Source organism: Loxodonta africana, chromosome 1 (genome assembly GCF_030014295.1).
Source record: "Loxodonta africana isolate mLoxAfr1 chromosome 1, mLoxAfr1.hap2, whole genome shotgun sequence".
Classification (NCBI taxonomy): Eukaryota; Metazoa; Chordata; class Mammalia; order Proboscidea; family Elephantidae; genus Loxodonta; species Loxodonta africana.
In genome coordinates this window covers 1641770-1658988 of record NC_087342.1, presented here as the reverse complement: position 1 = coordinate 1658988, position 17219 = coordinate 1641770, and the positions used below count along the sequence as shown (strand labels likewise).

At 39.3% G+C, this 17219-nt stretch overlaps 1 protein-coding gene across 8 annotated transcripts in view; it reads left to right on the top strand.

The window, feature by feature from the left end:
- LOC100666547 (cell surface glycoprotein CD200 receptor 1) overlaps positions 1-17219 on the top strand; it is a 63400-nt gene that overhangs the window by 40952 nt on the left and 5229 nt on the right. For 6 of the 8 annotated variants that reach the window (XM_023551809.2, XM_064279249.1, XM_064279303.1 and 3 more), the window contains 3 exons: positions 1838-1943; positions 2648-2693; positions 3558-3623. In XM_023551809.2, coding sequence (XP_023407577.1) covers positions 1838-1943; positions 2648-2693; positions 3558-3623 — 218 coding nt within the window. Of the gene's footprint in view, positions 1-1837; positions 1944-2647; positions 2694-3557; positions 3624-9447; positions 9494-10388; positions 10981-17219 lie in introns of those variants that run through there. The other 2 variants (XM_023551814.2, XM_023551812.2) reach the window with 2 other exon arrangements.

Sequence of the window (17219 nt, the reverse complement as noted above, 5' to 3'; positions counted from 1 at the left end):
TTAACCCTTTGGTAACCCTTGCCTGTCCATTCAGTTCAGAGTGAGCACCAGAGAACTGATTGGAAGCTTTACTATCTGTACGTGTGGCTTATCAACTAGCTAGGGTGAAAAGGTGGCAAACGCATTTTTTTTTTTTAATTGAGAATTCATTATGCATCTGAAAGTCTTTTCTCAGAGGCTGTTCAGGTTCTGTGGAAAAAGAAACTCTCCAGTCTCTTGTATTAGAGGGCTTAGCTCGAGAAGCCTATCAGTGCTCTGGGAGCAAAGAGGTGACTATGTGTGTGTGAGTCTCACTGTTCAGAACTCAGGCTTTCCTTTAATGCACTTGTCTTCAGTCTGGCACCTTATCTCCAGTCTCCATTATGTCTGGAACCTTGACTCTGGACTCTCTCCAGTTCATCTTCTGTAGACGAAACTTCCTGGTGTTTGTTGGTTGAGGAAGGTATAGTTACTTGGCTGTGCTGGGTGGGCCAGGGCCCTCTGCAGTCTACCTGCTTTCTCTACAGACTTGCAAACAAGCTTCCATCTTTTAGTCCCACACTTCACAGCCAGTATCCCCCTTCCTCTGTCTTTGGTGCTTCCTACCCTAACGCTTCCTGGAGATCTGTGGGCACTGGAATTTTTACTTATTCCACTCAGTAACCATTTGTCATTCTTCTGTTCTACTTTTTCGGGTCTGTTCTACTTCTTCCTGCAAACAAGTTGACATTTCTCATCTGCTCTTGTCTTCATTCCTGTTCCCTTTGCCTTTTCAGGTCCATCTATATCTGTTTAAATTTTCTGTATTGACATTTTCCTGGGAAGAAGGGGAAAGAGAAAAACCCATGTATTTCTACTTTAAGAATGACCCATTCTTAAAGTAGATAATTGTGACTTTTTTTTAAATTAAAGAAGTTAGCAATATTTACTGAGAAGCATAACTGTGCCCTGGTTACATATGAAATCAGACCATTCAGCATTATAACGAGGTCATACTTGAAGAATCTTAGACTCGGAAGGGTCCCCACCTAGTGCAGGGGTTTCCTCCATGTCATCCTTCCGGGCAGATCCTGAGCCTCTCCAAGTACACTTCTAATGAAAGAGACCTCATGCGTCTAAAAAGAGTGGGGTTTGAAACCATGTTGTTGTTTTAGCTGTCAAGCCAACCTTTCTTTTTCAAATAAAATCCTGAAAAATCCAATACTGAAAATGATAAAAAAAACAAACTGCTGAAGGAGGCGGGGAGTAGGGGTGCCAGCTGCTGGGCCTCCATCCACTTCACCTCCTTCCATTGCCCTGAGCCACATTCGCTGAACACAAGGAGCCCGGTTTTGAAACCACTGTCTGCAGAGCTGGTGGTTTCCTTGTTGACTAATCCTCTTGTCAAACGGAACTTTCTATACTGTTACCAGCAGTTTGTAATATTGAGCGGTGCACTGTTGCCAGCAGTTAACATCCATTTTAAAGGCACTACCATACATTTATTTTAGCTTCAATGCCCTGGCAGAAAAGTGACTCAGAATTAGGATTATTTTTCCAACTACCTTGTTTACAGTGCCCCATGTATTTCCAAATATTGGAGGTGAGAAGCAACCTGCTATTGCTACAACAGAGAGAGCTACTCTGTCTCTCCTTCAGAGATCCACCGCTCATGAATCCTTGTCTTTAAAAGTGACCAAATCCTGACATAAGATGATGTCTTTCTGGGAACTCTGGAGTCTAAATTGATCAACAGTTTCATTAGAACCATTCTTAGAGCTATAAATGGAACAGAGGTGTTTAAAATAAGATCACAGAAAAGAGTTTCATGTATCATAAGACATTGTTGTACCACATAATTTTGTTTCTATATTTACAGATTTCAGAACATCAGCAAGGCCAACAATTCTGTACACCACCCTTGCAATTCTTATTATCTTGATCATCGTGTTATCTATTTATTTTTTGAAAACCACTGGCTGCAGGTATTGACAATTTTTTTTTTTTTCCTTCTTTAGCTTTATTGATGCTAGAAAAGAATCAGAAATATGGAATCGACTGACAGGGTGAAATTAAGACATTAACATCCATAAAAAAACCCACTGCTGTCAAGTCAATTCCAACTCATAGCGACCCTATAGAACTGCCCCCATATAGTTTCTAAGGAAGCACCTGGTGGATTTGAACTGCCGACCTTTTGGTTAGCAGCCATAGCTCTTAACCGCTACGTCACCAGTGTTTCCATGTTAGAATCAGTTCTCCCATAATCATGAAAAGCATCCTGAAGCTGTTAGAGTTGACTTAGTTTGAATTAAGAGGGATTTTGTAGGTTCCTGAGACATGCAACATGATAAATTAGGCCGTATGGGGCAGGGTCTTGGTCTGCTAATTTTCTATTTAAGAAAAGAATTACAACAAATCTTTCGTGTATCAAGGAGATGTCGCATATATTGTGTTACCTCAAGCTTCTGTTACATAATTTTAATTCCTTTTCTAAAAGCTGGAATCATCTTATTTGGGGCATGTGTGTACTAACTCCAAGCAGTATTCTTCACTCATTTCTGTAATTTTTTCTGATTTGTTATCGCTTTTACCAAAATGAACCACAAATGTTAATAGTATAATCTTTTTTTCCCATTTTTAATTAAATAATGAAGTTTTATGCATTCACTCCAATTTCTTTTTCCAGAAAATGTAAACCAACAAAAACAGAAACTATTCAAGTTTTTGAAGAGGTAAGATGAAAAAGGACATTTGCAAAATTTTAAGCCACGTAGCCTGGAAAACTAGTCATATAATTTGCAATTTGCGTCACTATGAGTGTTTCAGTTGAAAAGTAAAAATTCTGGCTTTATAATGCTGACAGCCAGGTGCACTCCTTTCACTAATTAACTACCAAGTACCATCGCTCCATTCCAAAGGCCACATTTTCATCCTGTGAAGTATTGCATCCTACGAAACACATCCTGTTCACCTAGTTTGGACTGTCGTCTTTGGAGAGCTGGTGTTTCCTCCTCCGGAAATGACCTCTAATCTTGACTTCCCTTTTTTAGTGGTGATACCATTACCATTTCCTTCTTACCCAAGCTTACAACCTATTCTGTTCATTAATCTCCTATAACCAGTTGCTCACTGAGTCTTACCAACTCTCCCCTTTGAACCAAAACCAAAAAACCTGTTACCTTCGAGTCGATTCCGACTCATAGCGACCCTATAGGACAGAGCAGAACTGCCCCACAGGGTTTCCAAGGAGCGCCTGGTGGATTCGAACTGCCGACCTTTTGGTTAGCAGCCGTAGCACTTAACCACTACGCCAGCAGGGCTTCCCTCCCCTTTGAAGCACTTCTCATATCACTTCATTCTCCATTCCAACTTTTGCACCATTTTTGTCATCTCACACTGGGACTTAAGTTATCAATAAATATACATTTTTTAAATAAAATCTCAGCATAAAGCCTTGCTTTTATGTTCATGTGAGCCCAGAGACACAAAGTATTATTAGTAGATGCTAAAGCTGGGCCCACCTGTTTGAAAAACGTAGTTTCTATGATGATTTTCTGGCTTTTAAAAATTGATTTTGACTTTGAGTTCTTTCTTAGGATGAAGCGCAGCCCTATGCCAGCTACACAGAGAAGAGCAATCCACTCTACGATACTGTAAACAAGGTGACGACATCTCAGGGGTCACAAAATGAAGGTGCTGGGATGGATCACCATACCTTATACGTTGTTGGAATCTAGCACCGGACAAATGAATCAAGATACAGTACAATTACTGCATTACTTTTCTAATAATTCTAGAATGGAAGACCCATTTTGAAATTAGAGTTCTTCAAAGGTTCTAGAAGACAGAGACACTCTAATGAACATGCGTTCATGTCCTTAAACAAGTGGGACTTTAGAATCTTTAGGCTGCTATCAGCTAGTTCTCTAAAGAACTGACGTTATCTTTACAAAGAAAGCAATGCTCATGATAAAATATTAAAACTGTACAGTACAGTAAATAATGAAAACCTAGTTTCCTCAAGAAATAAGTCTCAGAAGGAACAATCGTCAACAGTTTCTTATGTATCCTTCCAGAAAGTTCCTATGTGCATGTGATATATCCATATGCCTATAGATACACATGTGCATTTATATGTCTATTTACATGTATGTATGCACACTCTGGTTAAGACACAAATGAAGACGTACTTAACACACTGCTCTGTACTTATAAAGAGCTGATAATACAGTATGTTTTAGAGAACTTGTCCTATCAACACAAACAGAGCTACCTTATTCTTGTTAATGGCTACCTAGAATTATATTTAACTGACCACACCCCTGGTGACGGACATTGAAATTGTCTTAGGTTTTGTTCATTTGTTCAATGCCACATAGAAGCTTTCTTGTGGATGTACGTCTTTGTATTTGTTTGAACATATCTGTAGGGTAATTCCCTTGAGTAGAATCACCAGGTCAAAGGATTTGTGCATTTTAATTGTTCATAGATATGTCAAATTGTATCAATTTATAGTCTCTCTAACAATGTTTGACTGTCCCTTTCCTTTATACTGAGGAACTGAATTTTTATTGAATTGTTATTTTAATATCTGCAGCATTACCATTTCCTCCTTTTTAACCAGCCAGTTAACTAATATAATGTAAGATTATAATACGACTTATACTATTTAATCAAATTTGATTTATGTTTTTCTGTCATGTTTATGAAAGTGTATGTGTGTGTGTGTGAGTGAGAGAGGGAGAGGAGAGGGAAAATGAACACATGTGGGGAGCGTTAGCGTCTCCTGAACTTGTTCTGTCTTTTTTTTTGATGGGGGGTATGGTTTCTTTCACTCAGAATAATTATTTTGGGGTACATTCACCCATCAATAGTACATTCTTTTTATTGATAAATAAATTTTATTGTATGGATGTATCACAATTTGTTTATCTCTTCACCTGTTGGTGGACATTTGGGTTGTTTCCAGTTTTGGGGCTAGTACAAAAAAAGCTGCTATAGACATTTTTTGTGCAATTTATTTTGTTGACGTACGCTTTCATTTTTCTGGGTGAATACCTAGGAGTGGGTTGGCTGAATTACATAGTAGGTGGATGTTTAAATTTTTAAGAAGTTGCTGACTATTTTCAGAGAGGTTGTGCCATTTAACATTCCCACCAACAGTGTATGAGAGTTCCAATTCCTCCATATCATCACCGACACTTGGTATGATCAGTCTTTCTAATTTTAGACATTCTAGTAGGTATGTATTACTATCTTATTGTGGTTTTAATATGCATTTCCCTAAAGACTAATTATGTTGACCGCCTTTTCATATACTTATTTGACATCCATATACAATCTTTGGTAATGTCCAAATATTCTCCCCACTTTTTAAATTGGCTAGTTTGTTTCCTTATTGATTTTAGAGAAGTCTTCATATATTCTGGATACAAGTTCTTTTCATTCACTTTATAATGTCTTCTTGATGAAAAACTGATCTTTTTTCTCCTATGGACTATGCTTTTCGTAGTGTATCTAAAAAAATTTTTTTTCCTTACCCAAGATCAAAATAGTTTTACCATCTGTGTTCTCAAAGTTTTATAGTTTTAGGTTTTACACGTAAGCCTATGATCCATGTGAGTTAATTTTTACATATGGCGTGAAGTATGGATTGAAGTTTTTTTTTTGCAAATGGATATCCAATTGTTCTAGCGCCACTAAATTGCCTTTTAATCTTTGTTGAAAATCATTTATTCCTGTATGTATGGCTCTATTTCTGAACTCTCTATTCTGTTCCATTATTTGTTTGCCTCTTTTTGTGCCAATACTGCACTTTCTTGATTAGCTGTCACTTTATAAGTCTTGAAATCGGGTAATGTTAACTCTTTGTCTTAGTTATCTAGTGTGCTATAACAGAAATACCACAAGTGGATCACTATAACAAATAGAAATTTATTTTCTCACTGCCTAGTAGGCTAGAAGTCCAAATTCAGGTCGTCAGCTCCAGGGGAAGGCTCTCTCTCTCTCTCTCTATCAGCTCTTGAAGAAGGTCCTTCTCATCAATCTTCGCCTGACCTAGGAGCTTCTCTGCAAAGAAACCCCAGGTCCAAAGGATGCACTCTGCTTCTGATGCTGCTTTCTTGGTGGTATGATGTTCCCTGTCTCTTTGCTCGTTTCTCTCTTTTATTTCTCACAAGAGATTGACTCAAGACACAATTCACTCTTGTAGATTGAGTCCTGCCTCATTAACATAATGGCTGCCTACCCCAACTCATTAACATCATAGAAGTAGGATTTACAACACGTGGGAAAATCACATCAGATGAAAAAATGGTGGACAAGCACACAATACTGGGAATCATGGCCTAGCCAAATTGATATACATATTTTTGGGGGACACAATTCAGTCCATGACACTCTTTGACTTTGTTCTTTTTCAGAGCTGTTTTTGCTATACTAGGTATTTTGTATTTCCATATAAATTTTAGTATCAGTTTGCTAATGTCTACAAAACAGCCTGCTTGGATTTTGATAGGATTGCATTGAGCGGTGTATCAGTTTGGGGAGAATTGACATCTTAGGAATATTGAGTCTGCCAATCCATGAACGTAGTACATCTCCATTTATTTAGACCATCTTTAAGTGCTCTCAACAAGGCTTTGTACTTTTACTTTGTAAAGCTCTTGCACATCTTTTGTCAGACTTATCCTTAGATAGTATATTTCAAATTCTTTGGTGCTATTATAAAAAAACCAAATCCGTAGCCATTGAGTCAGTTCTGACTCATAGCGACCCTAGAGGACAGAGTAGAACTGCCCCATAGAGTTTTCAAGGAGCACCTGGCGGATTCGAACTACTGACCTTTTGGTTTTAGCAGTTGTAGCACTTAACCATGGCACCACCAGGGTTTCTGTTATTATAAATGGTATTGATTTTTAAACTTCAATTTCTAATTGTTTCTTGCTTTTATATAAGAGCAGAATTGAGTTTTGTATGTTACCTTATTTTCCTCAAACTTGCTAAGTGTCCTTATTGGTCCTGGTAGTTTTTTGTAGACTTCATTAGATTTTCTACATAGATAATCATGTCATCAGGCCCCTCTCTGAGAGCAGGGCTCATAGCTGCTGCCTGTTTAAGATGGCCACACCACCAAGCTGACGAGGGAGGGGGCACAGGCGGTAGACAATTACAGCTTTCCTATCGTTAAAAGTGGCCTTTTTCTGGATTCAGTGCTGGCACAGTTGCTGCAACCCTCTGGCTGCTTTTCTGAGTTCCTACAGTTGAGTCTTCCCATTGTTTTCCCTGGAGATCCTGCAGAATATGCAATCACAGAGCTGCTCACGTTGCCTTCTTCCATGAAGTCTTTGCTCTCTATTGTAAGGACATTCGTGATGGCATTTAGGGCTTACCCACATAATCCCAAATAATCTCCTCGTCTCATGATCCTTAACTCAATTATCAGTCCCCAGGATTAGGACTTGATGTCTTTCAGGAGTCATTTTCAAGACTGTCACTCATATCTTTATATTTTTTACCCAAATGAGATCATATTCTGTATGTTGTTTTGTAACTTTCCTTTTTAAGTTAAAGAATGTCATTTTCCTTTCTGAAAAATGTTCTCTCATTTCATTTGTAGACCATATTCAAAATTCTCCAATTGTCACATTAAATATCTTACAGCTGACCTTTGTGTTGTAGTAACAAATTCATAGTAGAGACATTTTCTGTTGCTCTTTTCTCCAACCACATGTAAGGGTGAGGCAAATAACTTCATCATTTTTCTTTGCCAGTACTTGGATTTATTTAAAGCTTACCCTGACTTTTTTGGGGGGTCTTAATTTCATCCCCCACCTTGCGTGGGATCAAAGTTCTTCTCTTGTCTCCTGAAGGACTCTTAAAACTCAAGTCTCTAGGTTTTTAATATCACTTTCAGGGTAGCCCTTGGGTTAGTTACTTCAATCTTTTCAGTCCATATTGTTGCTTCCTTTTAGTTTGGAATCTCCAGAAATTTTCCTGAATTTTTTGTAAGCTCAGTTATACATTTAAAACTTAATCTTGTTTGTATTTCATCTTTCAGTCTTTATAGTTATTTTCCCCCAGAAATAGAAGTTCTAAATATAATTTTTTACTTTATCTTTTTCCCTTTCTTACATTAGCTCTATTTTCTCAGGCATCAGTTGCTCTGCTTTTTATTGTGTGCTTTTATTCCACGGTGTTTCTTTGCCTTAAGCATCTGGCGAGAGTGTAGTGTAGCAATTAATATTACAGGCTTTCTAGCCCAACAATCTGGGTTTGACTCTTGGCTCTGTCATTTTAATAGATGTTGGCTCGGAGAAGATGATAATATCTAATAGTATACTCAATAGTATTCACGGCACAGATTTGAGAATTAAAAAAAAAAAATTAGATGAGTTAAAATATAAAATACCAGTGCTCAGTACATTTTAACTGTTATTATGCTTGGAACCCTGGTGGCACAGTGGTTTAGAGCCTGGCTGCTAACCAAAAGGTTGGCAGTTTGAATCCACCAGCTGCTCCTTTAAAACCCTATGGGGCAGTTCTACGCTGTCCTTATAGGGTCACTATGAGTCACAATCCACTTGACAGCGATGGTTTTGGTTTTTTCAGGTTATTATTATACTCAGGCGTCCATTCATCTTAAAGGTGAAAGATTAATTAATTATTATCAGTAGGTGGTGTGGGTTTTATTAGCATGCTTTTTCTCTTAATGCTGGGCTGACCACAGGGTTCTGTGTGCGTGGGCGGAGATAGACCAACAAGCAGGCTTGCCCAAAGGTGCAGAAAGGGCTGTGACCTTATTCCCATGGTGCTACCACAGCTATTGGTAATACGGCGGTTTTGTGGATTACCAGTGAGACAGTGCTGTATTAAAAGTTCTGTTTTCTTTGCTTGGCTTCCTTCCCCACAGACGTGTATTAAAAACCCTGTTTCCTTTGCTGGGCTCCCCCATCCCCCACCTTGTGCTGGAATCCTGCTTTTTCCTGGAGGTTCTATGTAAACCCCATTGCACCTGTGTAGTATGATTAAGAATGCTGCTGGTGTAACTTGCATGAACTCCCTACTTGTGAACACCTTAAAAGTAACTTGCCTGCCCGCCCTTAGGGAGCAGTCTTGGCAACAGCAGCTCCGACTGACTCCATTTCCTTGCACAATGAAATAAATGTACCTTTCCTGTTCTCCCACCTCGGTCTCTCATTTATTGGCCAATACGAGTCATGCTGAGCAAGTACCTGGGGTTTCCACCCAGTAACACCTATGTGAGATGATACTGCCTTTTCAATTCTTCTCACCAAATGTAACAACTGACACTTTCCTCCCAAGTTTGCCACCACACGACACCTGTTTTATTTAAAGAGACAACCTCTGAATATTGCTTTGGTCCAGTCATGACAGTCAGTACAATCTATGCATTAAGGCTGGAGGAGGAAGGGAGGATGCAACTACTTTGTTCTTTCTCTAAAAACCCCAATTTTCACTTTCCAGTGTACTGAGGAATTGTCTACCTGGTGATAAGAATCTGATCCTGGCGGTGAGTATTTCATTTGGAAAGTTAACAAATGTACACAATCAAATCTCACCTTTTCCACAGACAGTTGTCATTAACCGTTCCATTTGGTTAACCCAACTGAAACCAATGCTAACCATTTTGAGGGAGGGGGGTGAAAAAATCCAGAAAAGGCAGGATTATTTATCATCTGTTCAAGCAGAAATAGGATTTATAATTAGAAGCGTTAGTCCCCCGTTCTGCACTCCATACAGAAAACCTATATTTGTGGCAGGAGACAGCATATCCTAAATTGCTTTATCTGACAACAAACAGACCTAAGAAAAGAAAAACAGAAATTAAGCAGAAGTTATGGAATGGAAGAGACTAGTGCCGTCGTCTGGGTGAAGAGTAGACTCTGGAGGCAGTGTTGTGGTCTTTTTAAGTGTTTTATTTTTAAATGTTTGCTGTCTCTGTATATTCCGTGTTAAATGGCATACTAGAGGCAGTAATCACATTTAATTTCTTTCATAAACCACACAATGAATTACTGGACAAATGTACCTATACACACATACAAAATACAATGCAAAGGAAGGAAAACTACCCTCATAAAGATCTTGGCTTCTATCCTGGTTCTTTGGCTTCTATCCTGCTTCTACTGCTGTACCATAACCGACTTATGGTAAGTTACTTCACTTCTCTGACTCTCCGGTTCCTCATTTATAAAAGTGAGTATAATGAGTGCTAGGCTGGCCACACTGGGTAACTGGGTAACAGGGCCATAAGAATTCTGCTGACAGTATCTGGGACAAAGCCCAAAAAATTACGATTGAATCTGAATTGTGGGTCGAATGTACATGCTTCTCTGGAGATAAGTAAATGTATAGAACTGACAAACCAGGAAGTTCAGCCATTATCACCTCAACTCTTCAAACAGGAAATACGTTTTCTGAATTCACTCACGAGCCAGAAATACAATGGACCAAGAAAGCAGGACGCTTCTCACCACTATTTATGGAGGAAAGCAGGAGAGTAGAAGATCACAGCTAGGCTCATGGTATGGTGGAAGAAAAAGACAGATGGAGAGGCAGAAAAAAATGGAAGGAACTCTCTTTGGAAGATGGCTTCAGGTTTAGAGATACTATTCACATATTATTCTCACTTTTGCAGCTGATGATTCTATGGGGGAGGTGAGGGGAAGGTGAAGGGTATGACGGTAGAGTACAGAGTAAACCATGATGAGAAAATACATTACAGTGTTTCCACTCATTTTTCTTACCTTTTAAAATGCTCGATTTTATTATTCTCTTTCCATTTTCCTTGGCTAAGAATTTTATAACAGTCCTTGGGTAGGAGCTTCAAAGTCTGCATTTCTACCGAGCTTCTAGGATATGGTGCTACTGCTCTCTGCAGATCACACTGAGAAGTGAGGCTTTAAGGAATAATGAGGTCATGTTCTGTGAAAGTAGAAACTTGTGATAATTCTTAGGTAGAGTACATCTGTGTACATTTGTAAGAAAAAAAAAGAGTTCAAGAACAAATTCACACACAAATGTACATCTTCTTATAAGTGGATATGTGCTTTTTAATCCACTTAAAAACCAAACAATCTGTTCCCGTCAAGTCGATTCCGACACATAGCAAGCCTCTAAGACAGAGTAGAACTGTCCCATACGGTTTCCAAAGAGTGACTGTGGATTCGAACTACCGACCTTCTGGTTAGCAGCCTGAATCTTAACCACTGTGCCACTGGGGTTCCTAATCCACTTTAGGGGAGGTTTTTTTTTTTTTTAAAAACTCTGGAGACAGTGTGATATAGAAAAGGCAAGGGTGCAGTACTCCTCTTGACTGACTTTGGGACCTTTGAGTTTGAATCTCTGCTCTGCTCTTTCATAATCTCAATTGCCTCATCTCTAAAATCGGAATAGCCAAATCTCCCTCATATAGAAAAGAGAAGCTACGTTGCTGTGTTAATGTAATTTGAATCTCTTTTGGAGATTGTATAGAGAAGTTCAGTTATTGAAATTATCAGGGCTATGCATAAAAATTTTTTTTTTTTCATGCATAGCACAGTACCTTTGATAACAAAATCCCATCATTTGGATCTCAAGTAGAAAGTTACGTTAAAGCATTAGAGTACACTGATGGATGTGGTAAATTACCAAAAGATATTGTATTAGAATAAAGGACTGTTGTTGTTAGGTGCCATAGCGTCGGTCCCAACTCATAGGGACCCTATGTACAACAGAACAAAACACTGCCCGGTCCTGTGCATCCTCAAAATCGTTGTTTACTTGAACCCGTTGTTGCAGCCACTGTGTCAATCCATCTCATTGAGGGTCTTCCTCTTTTTCGATGACCCTCTACTTTACCGAGCATGATGTCCTTCTCCAAGCACTGATCCCTCCTGACAACATGTCCAAAGTAGGTGAGATGCAGTCTCGCCATCCTTGCTACTAAGGAGCATTCTGGTTGTAGTTCTAAGACAGATTTGTTCGTTCTTCTGGCAGTCCAAGGTTTATTCAATATTCTTCTCCAACACCGCAATTCAAAGCCGTCAGTTCTTCTTCTGTCTTCCTTATTCATCGTCCAGCTTTCACATGCATATGAGGTGATTGAAAACACCATGGCTTGGGTCAGCGGCAACTTTTCTTCAAGGTGCCATCTTTGCTTTTTAATACTTTAAAGAGAAACTTTGCTGCAGATTTGCCCAATGCAATGCATCTTTTGATTTCTTGATTGCTGCTTCTATGGGTATTGATTGTGAATCCAAGTAAAACTAAATCCTTGACAACCTCATTCTTTTCTCTGTTTATCATAATGTTGCTTATTGGTCCAGTTGTGAGGCTTTTTGTTTTCTTTATATTGAGGCATAACCCGTACTGAAGGCTTAGGTCTTTGATCTTTATCAGTAAGTGCTTCAAGTCAGCTTCACTTTCAGCAAGTAAGGTTGTATCACCTGCATATCACAAGCTGTTAATGAGTCTTCCTCCAATCCTGATGCCGAGTTCTTCTTCATATAGTCTGCCTTCTCAGATTATTTGCTCAGCAAAGAGATTGAATAAGTATGGTGAAAGGATACAACCCTGATGCACACATTTCCTGTCTTTAAACCATGCAGTATCCCCTTGTTCTGTCAAAACAACTACCCCTTGGTTTATGTACAGGTTCTTCATGAGCATAATTAAGTGTTCTGAAATTCTCATTCTTTGAAATATTATATGTAATTTGTTATGATCCACACAGTCAAATGCCTTTGCATAGTCAATAAAACACAGGAAAACATTTGAAAAAGTAATCAGGTATTATTTGGCTTGAAGAAGTAATTTGTTCTTTAGATTTCTTTTGTGAAATGGTAAAAATAAGCAGTAAAATGGAACTTGAAAAAAATGTTAGCTTTCTAAGAGACAAAAGTTTTCCAAGGTAAATATCCCACAAACTTTAAATGATAAAATTACATTTCTGATAAAACTGAGATGTCTGTGTCTCATGATGACCAACGGTCACACTTAATTGCCAAGAAGCAGGTGTCTTGTTCCACATATCTCCAGCCTGAATCTCTCTTCCTACTTAGCATATTCACTTGAGCATCTAACAGACACCTCAAATTTAACATGCTCCAGACTGGACTTCCTTGCCTTTCCAGACCTGCTTCACTCCCAATCTTCTCCTCTGTGTTGATGGCAACTCTGTTCTTTCAGTTTCTCAGACTAAACCCCTAGGATAATCTTTGGTCTCACATTCTGTATGCAATCTTTCAGCAACTCATGTTGTCTTTACCTTCACAATATATCCAGGCTCCCACCACTTTTTAAGGATCCCGGTGATGCAGTGGTTAAGTGCTCGGCTGTTTACTGAAAGGTCGGCAGTTTGACCCCATCAGTTCCTCTGCGGGAGAAAGATGTGGCAGTCTGCATCTGTAAAGGTTGTTGTTGCTGTTATTGTTAAAAAAAAAAAAAAAAATTGTTAGGTGCCATCAAATCTATTCTAACTCTTAGTGACCCTATGGACAGAGTGGAACTACCCCATGGGGATTCCAAGGCTATAAATCTTTATGGAAGCAGGCTGTCATATCTTTCTCCTACAGAGAGGCTGGTGGATTCCAATGGCCAACCTTTTGGTTAGCAGCCCAGAACACTTAACCACTGTACCACCAAGGCTCTGACTGTAAAGATTACAGACTTGGAAACCCTATGGGGCAGTTCTACTTTACCCTATAGGGTCACTGTGCATTGAAATTGACTCATGGCAATGGGTTTTACCACTTCTTAGGCCCTTTGCTACCACCACCTTAATCCAAGCCACCACCAGGCCTTGAAAGTTTTATAGCATTAGCCTCATAACTGGTTTTGCTTCCCCCACTTCAATCTATTCTTAATACAGTAGCCCACATTACCTGTTAAAACACAGGTAGACCACACCACTCCTCTTCTTCAAACACTCCGTGGCTCTCATTTCAGTCTGAGTAAAAGCCCAAGAATTCACAATGGTCTCCAGGGTCCCCTATGATCTCCTTTTACTCCCCCGTTACTCCTCTGACCTCACTTCAGCTTTACTACTCCTCCCATTGGCCACTCTGCTCTGACTACTCTGGCTTTTTTCTCTCGCTTGACCCACCAGTCCCACACCTTCCTTGGGTATTTGAATGACCATCTCTTTCCCAGATATCCACAGGGCTAACTTCATCAACTCATTCAAACCTTTGCTCAAATATCACCTCCTCAAAGAGGTCTAACCTGATCACCGTATTGAAATTGTTTTGAATTCCTGTTCCTAAATCATCGTCAAAAACGAAATGGAATGCATAAACATCAATATCCTAGGCATTAGTGAGCTGAAATGGACTGGTGTTGGCCATTTTGAATCAGACAATCATATAGTCTACTATGCTGGGAATGACAACTAGAAGAGGAATGGTGTTGCATTCATCGTCAAAAAGAACATTTCAGGATCTACCCTGAAACACAATGCTGTTGGTGATAGGGTAATATCCATATGCCTACAAGGAAGACCAGTTAATATGACTATTATTCAAATTTACACACCAACCACTAGTGCCAAAGATGAAGAAATAGAAGAATTTTATCAGCTGCTGCAGTCTGAAATCGATCAAACATGCAATCAAGATGCCTTGATAATACTGGCAATTGGAATGTGAAAGTTGGAAACAAAGAAGAAGGATCAGTAGTTGGAAAATATGGCCTTGGTGATAGAAACAATGCTGGAGATGGAATGATAGAATTTTGCAAGAGCAATGACTTTTTCATTGCAAATACCTTATTTCACCAACATAAACGGCAACTACACACATGGACCTCGCCAGATGGAACACACAGAAATCAAATCAACTACATCTGTGGAAAGAGACGATGGAAAAGCTCAATATCGTCAGTCAGAACAAGGCCAGGGGGCAACTGTGGAGCAGACCATCAATTGCTCATATGCAAGTTCAAGCTGAAACTGAAGAAAATGAGAGCAAGTCCATGAGAGCCAAAATATGACCTTGAGTATATCCCACCTGAATTTAGAGACCATCTCAAGAATAGATTTGACACATTGAACACTGGTGACCAAAGACCAGACGAGTTGTGGAATGACGTCAAGGACTTCATCCATGAAGAAAGCAAGAGGTCACTGAAAAGACAGGAAAGACAGAAAAGACCAAGCTGTATGTCAGAGGAGACTCTGAAACTTGCTCTTGAGCTTTGAGCAGCTAAAGCAAAAGGAAGAATTCATGATGTAAAAGAACTGAAGAGAAGATTTCAAAGGGCCTCTCGAGAAGACAAAATAAAGTATTATAATGACATGTGCAAAGAGCTGGAGATGCAAAACCAAAAGGGAAGAACATGCTCGGTGTTTCCCAAGCTGAAAGAACTGAAGAAAAAATTCAAGCCTCGAGTTGCAATAGTGAAGGATTCCATGGGGGAAAATATTAAATAATGCAGGAAGCATCAAAAGAATATGGAAGGAATACACAGAATCATTATACCAAAAAGAATTAGTCGATATTCAACCATTTTAAGAGGTGGCATATGATCAGGAACCGATGGTACTGAAGGGAGAAGTCCAAGCTGCTCTGAAGGCATTGGCAAAAAACAAGGCTCCAGGAATTGATGGACTATCAATTGAGATGTTTCAAGAAACAGATGCAGCGCTGGAGGTGCTCACTCGTCTATGCCAAGAAATATGGAAGACAGCTTCCTGGCCAACTGACTGGAAGAGATCCATATTTATGCCTATTCCCAAGAAAGGTGATCCAACTGAATGTGGAAATTATGGAACAATATCATTAATATCACACACAAGCAAAATTCTGCTGAAGATCATTCAAAAATGGCTGCAGCAGTATATTGACAGGGAACTGCCAGAAATTCAGGCCGGTTTCAGAAGAGGATGTGGAACCAGGGATATCATTGCTGACGTTAGATGGATCCTGGCTGAAAGCAGAGAATACCAGAAGGATGTTTACCTGTGTTTTATTGACTATGCATAGGCATTTGACTGTGTGGATCATAACAAACTATGGATAACGCTGTGAAGAATGGGAATTCCGGAACTCTTAATTGTGTTCATGAGGAACCTTTACATAGATCAAGAGGCAGTTGTTCAGACAGAACAAGGGGATACTGATTGGTTTAAAGTCAGGAAAGGTGCGCGTCAGGGTTGTATTCTTTCACCATACCTATTTAATCTGTATGCTGAACAAATAATACGAGAAGCTGGACTATATGAAGAATAGGGCATCAAGATTGGAGGAAGACTCATTAACAACCTACGTTATGCAGAAGACACATCCTTGCTTGCTGAAAGTGAAGAAGACTTACTAATGAAGATCAAAGACCACAGCCTTTAGTATGGGTTGCACCTCAAGATAAAGAAAACAAAAATCCTCACAACTGGACCAATGAGCAATATCATGATAAACGGAGAAAAGATTAAAGTTGTCAAGGATTTCATTTTACTTGGATCCACAATCAACAGCCATGGAAGCAGCAGGCAAGAAACCAAAAGACGCATTGCATTGGGCAAATCTGCTGCAAAGGACCTCTTCAAAGTGTTGAAGAGCAAAGATGTCACCCTGAAGACTAAGGTGCGCCTGACCCAAGCCGTGGTATGTTCAATCGCATCATATGCATGTGAAAGCTGGACAAGGAATAAGGAAGACTGAAGAAAAGTTGACGCCTTTCAATTGTGGTGTTGCTGAAGAATATTGAATATACATTGGACTGCAAAAGAATGAACAACTTTGTCTTAGAAGAAATACAACCAGAATGCTCCTTAGAAGCAAGGATGGCGAGACTGCATCTTACATACTTTGGACGTGTTGTCAGGAGGGATCAGTCCCTGGAGAAGAACATCATGCTTGGCAGAGTACAGGGTCAGTGGAAAAGAGGAAGACCCTCAACGAGGTGGATTGACACAGTGGCTACAACAATGAGCTTAAGCATAACAACGATTGTAAGGATGGTGCAGGACAGGCAGTGTTTCGTTCTGTTGTGCATAGGGTCGCTATGAGTCGGAACCAACTCGATGGCACCTAACAACAACAACAACAACAAATCATCCCTGCCCCCAAATCCGTCTTAACATGCTTTATTTTTTTCATAACTCTTACATCACTAACATATAGTTCTTTGATGATCTTTTTGTTTTTATTTTTGAGCATGCTACTTTGTAAAACAGTTCATTCCATTGTTGGATAATTTGTTTCAAAATTATTTCAAACTGAACTGGAAATTTGCATCACATAATCTGAAATGTTGGTTAT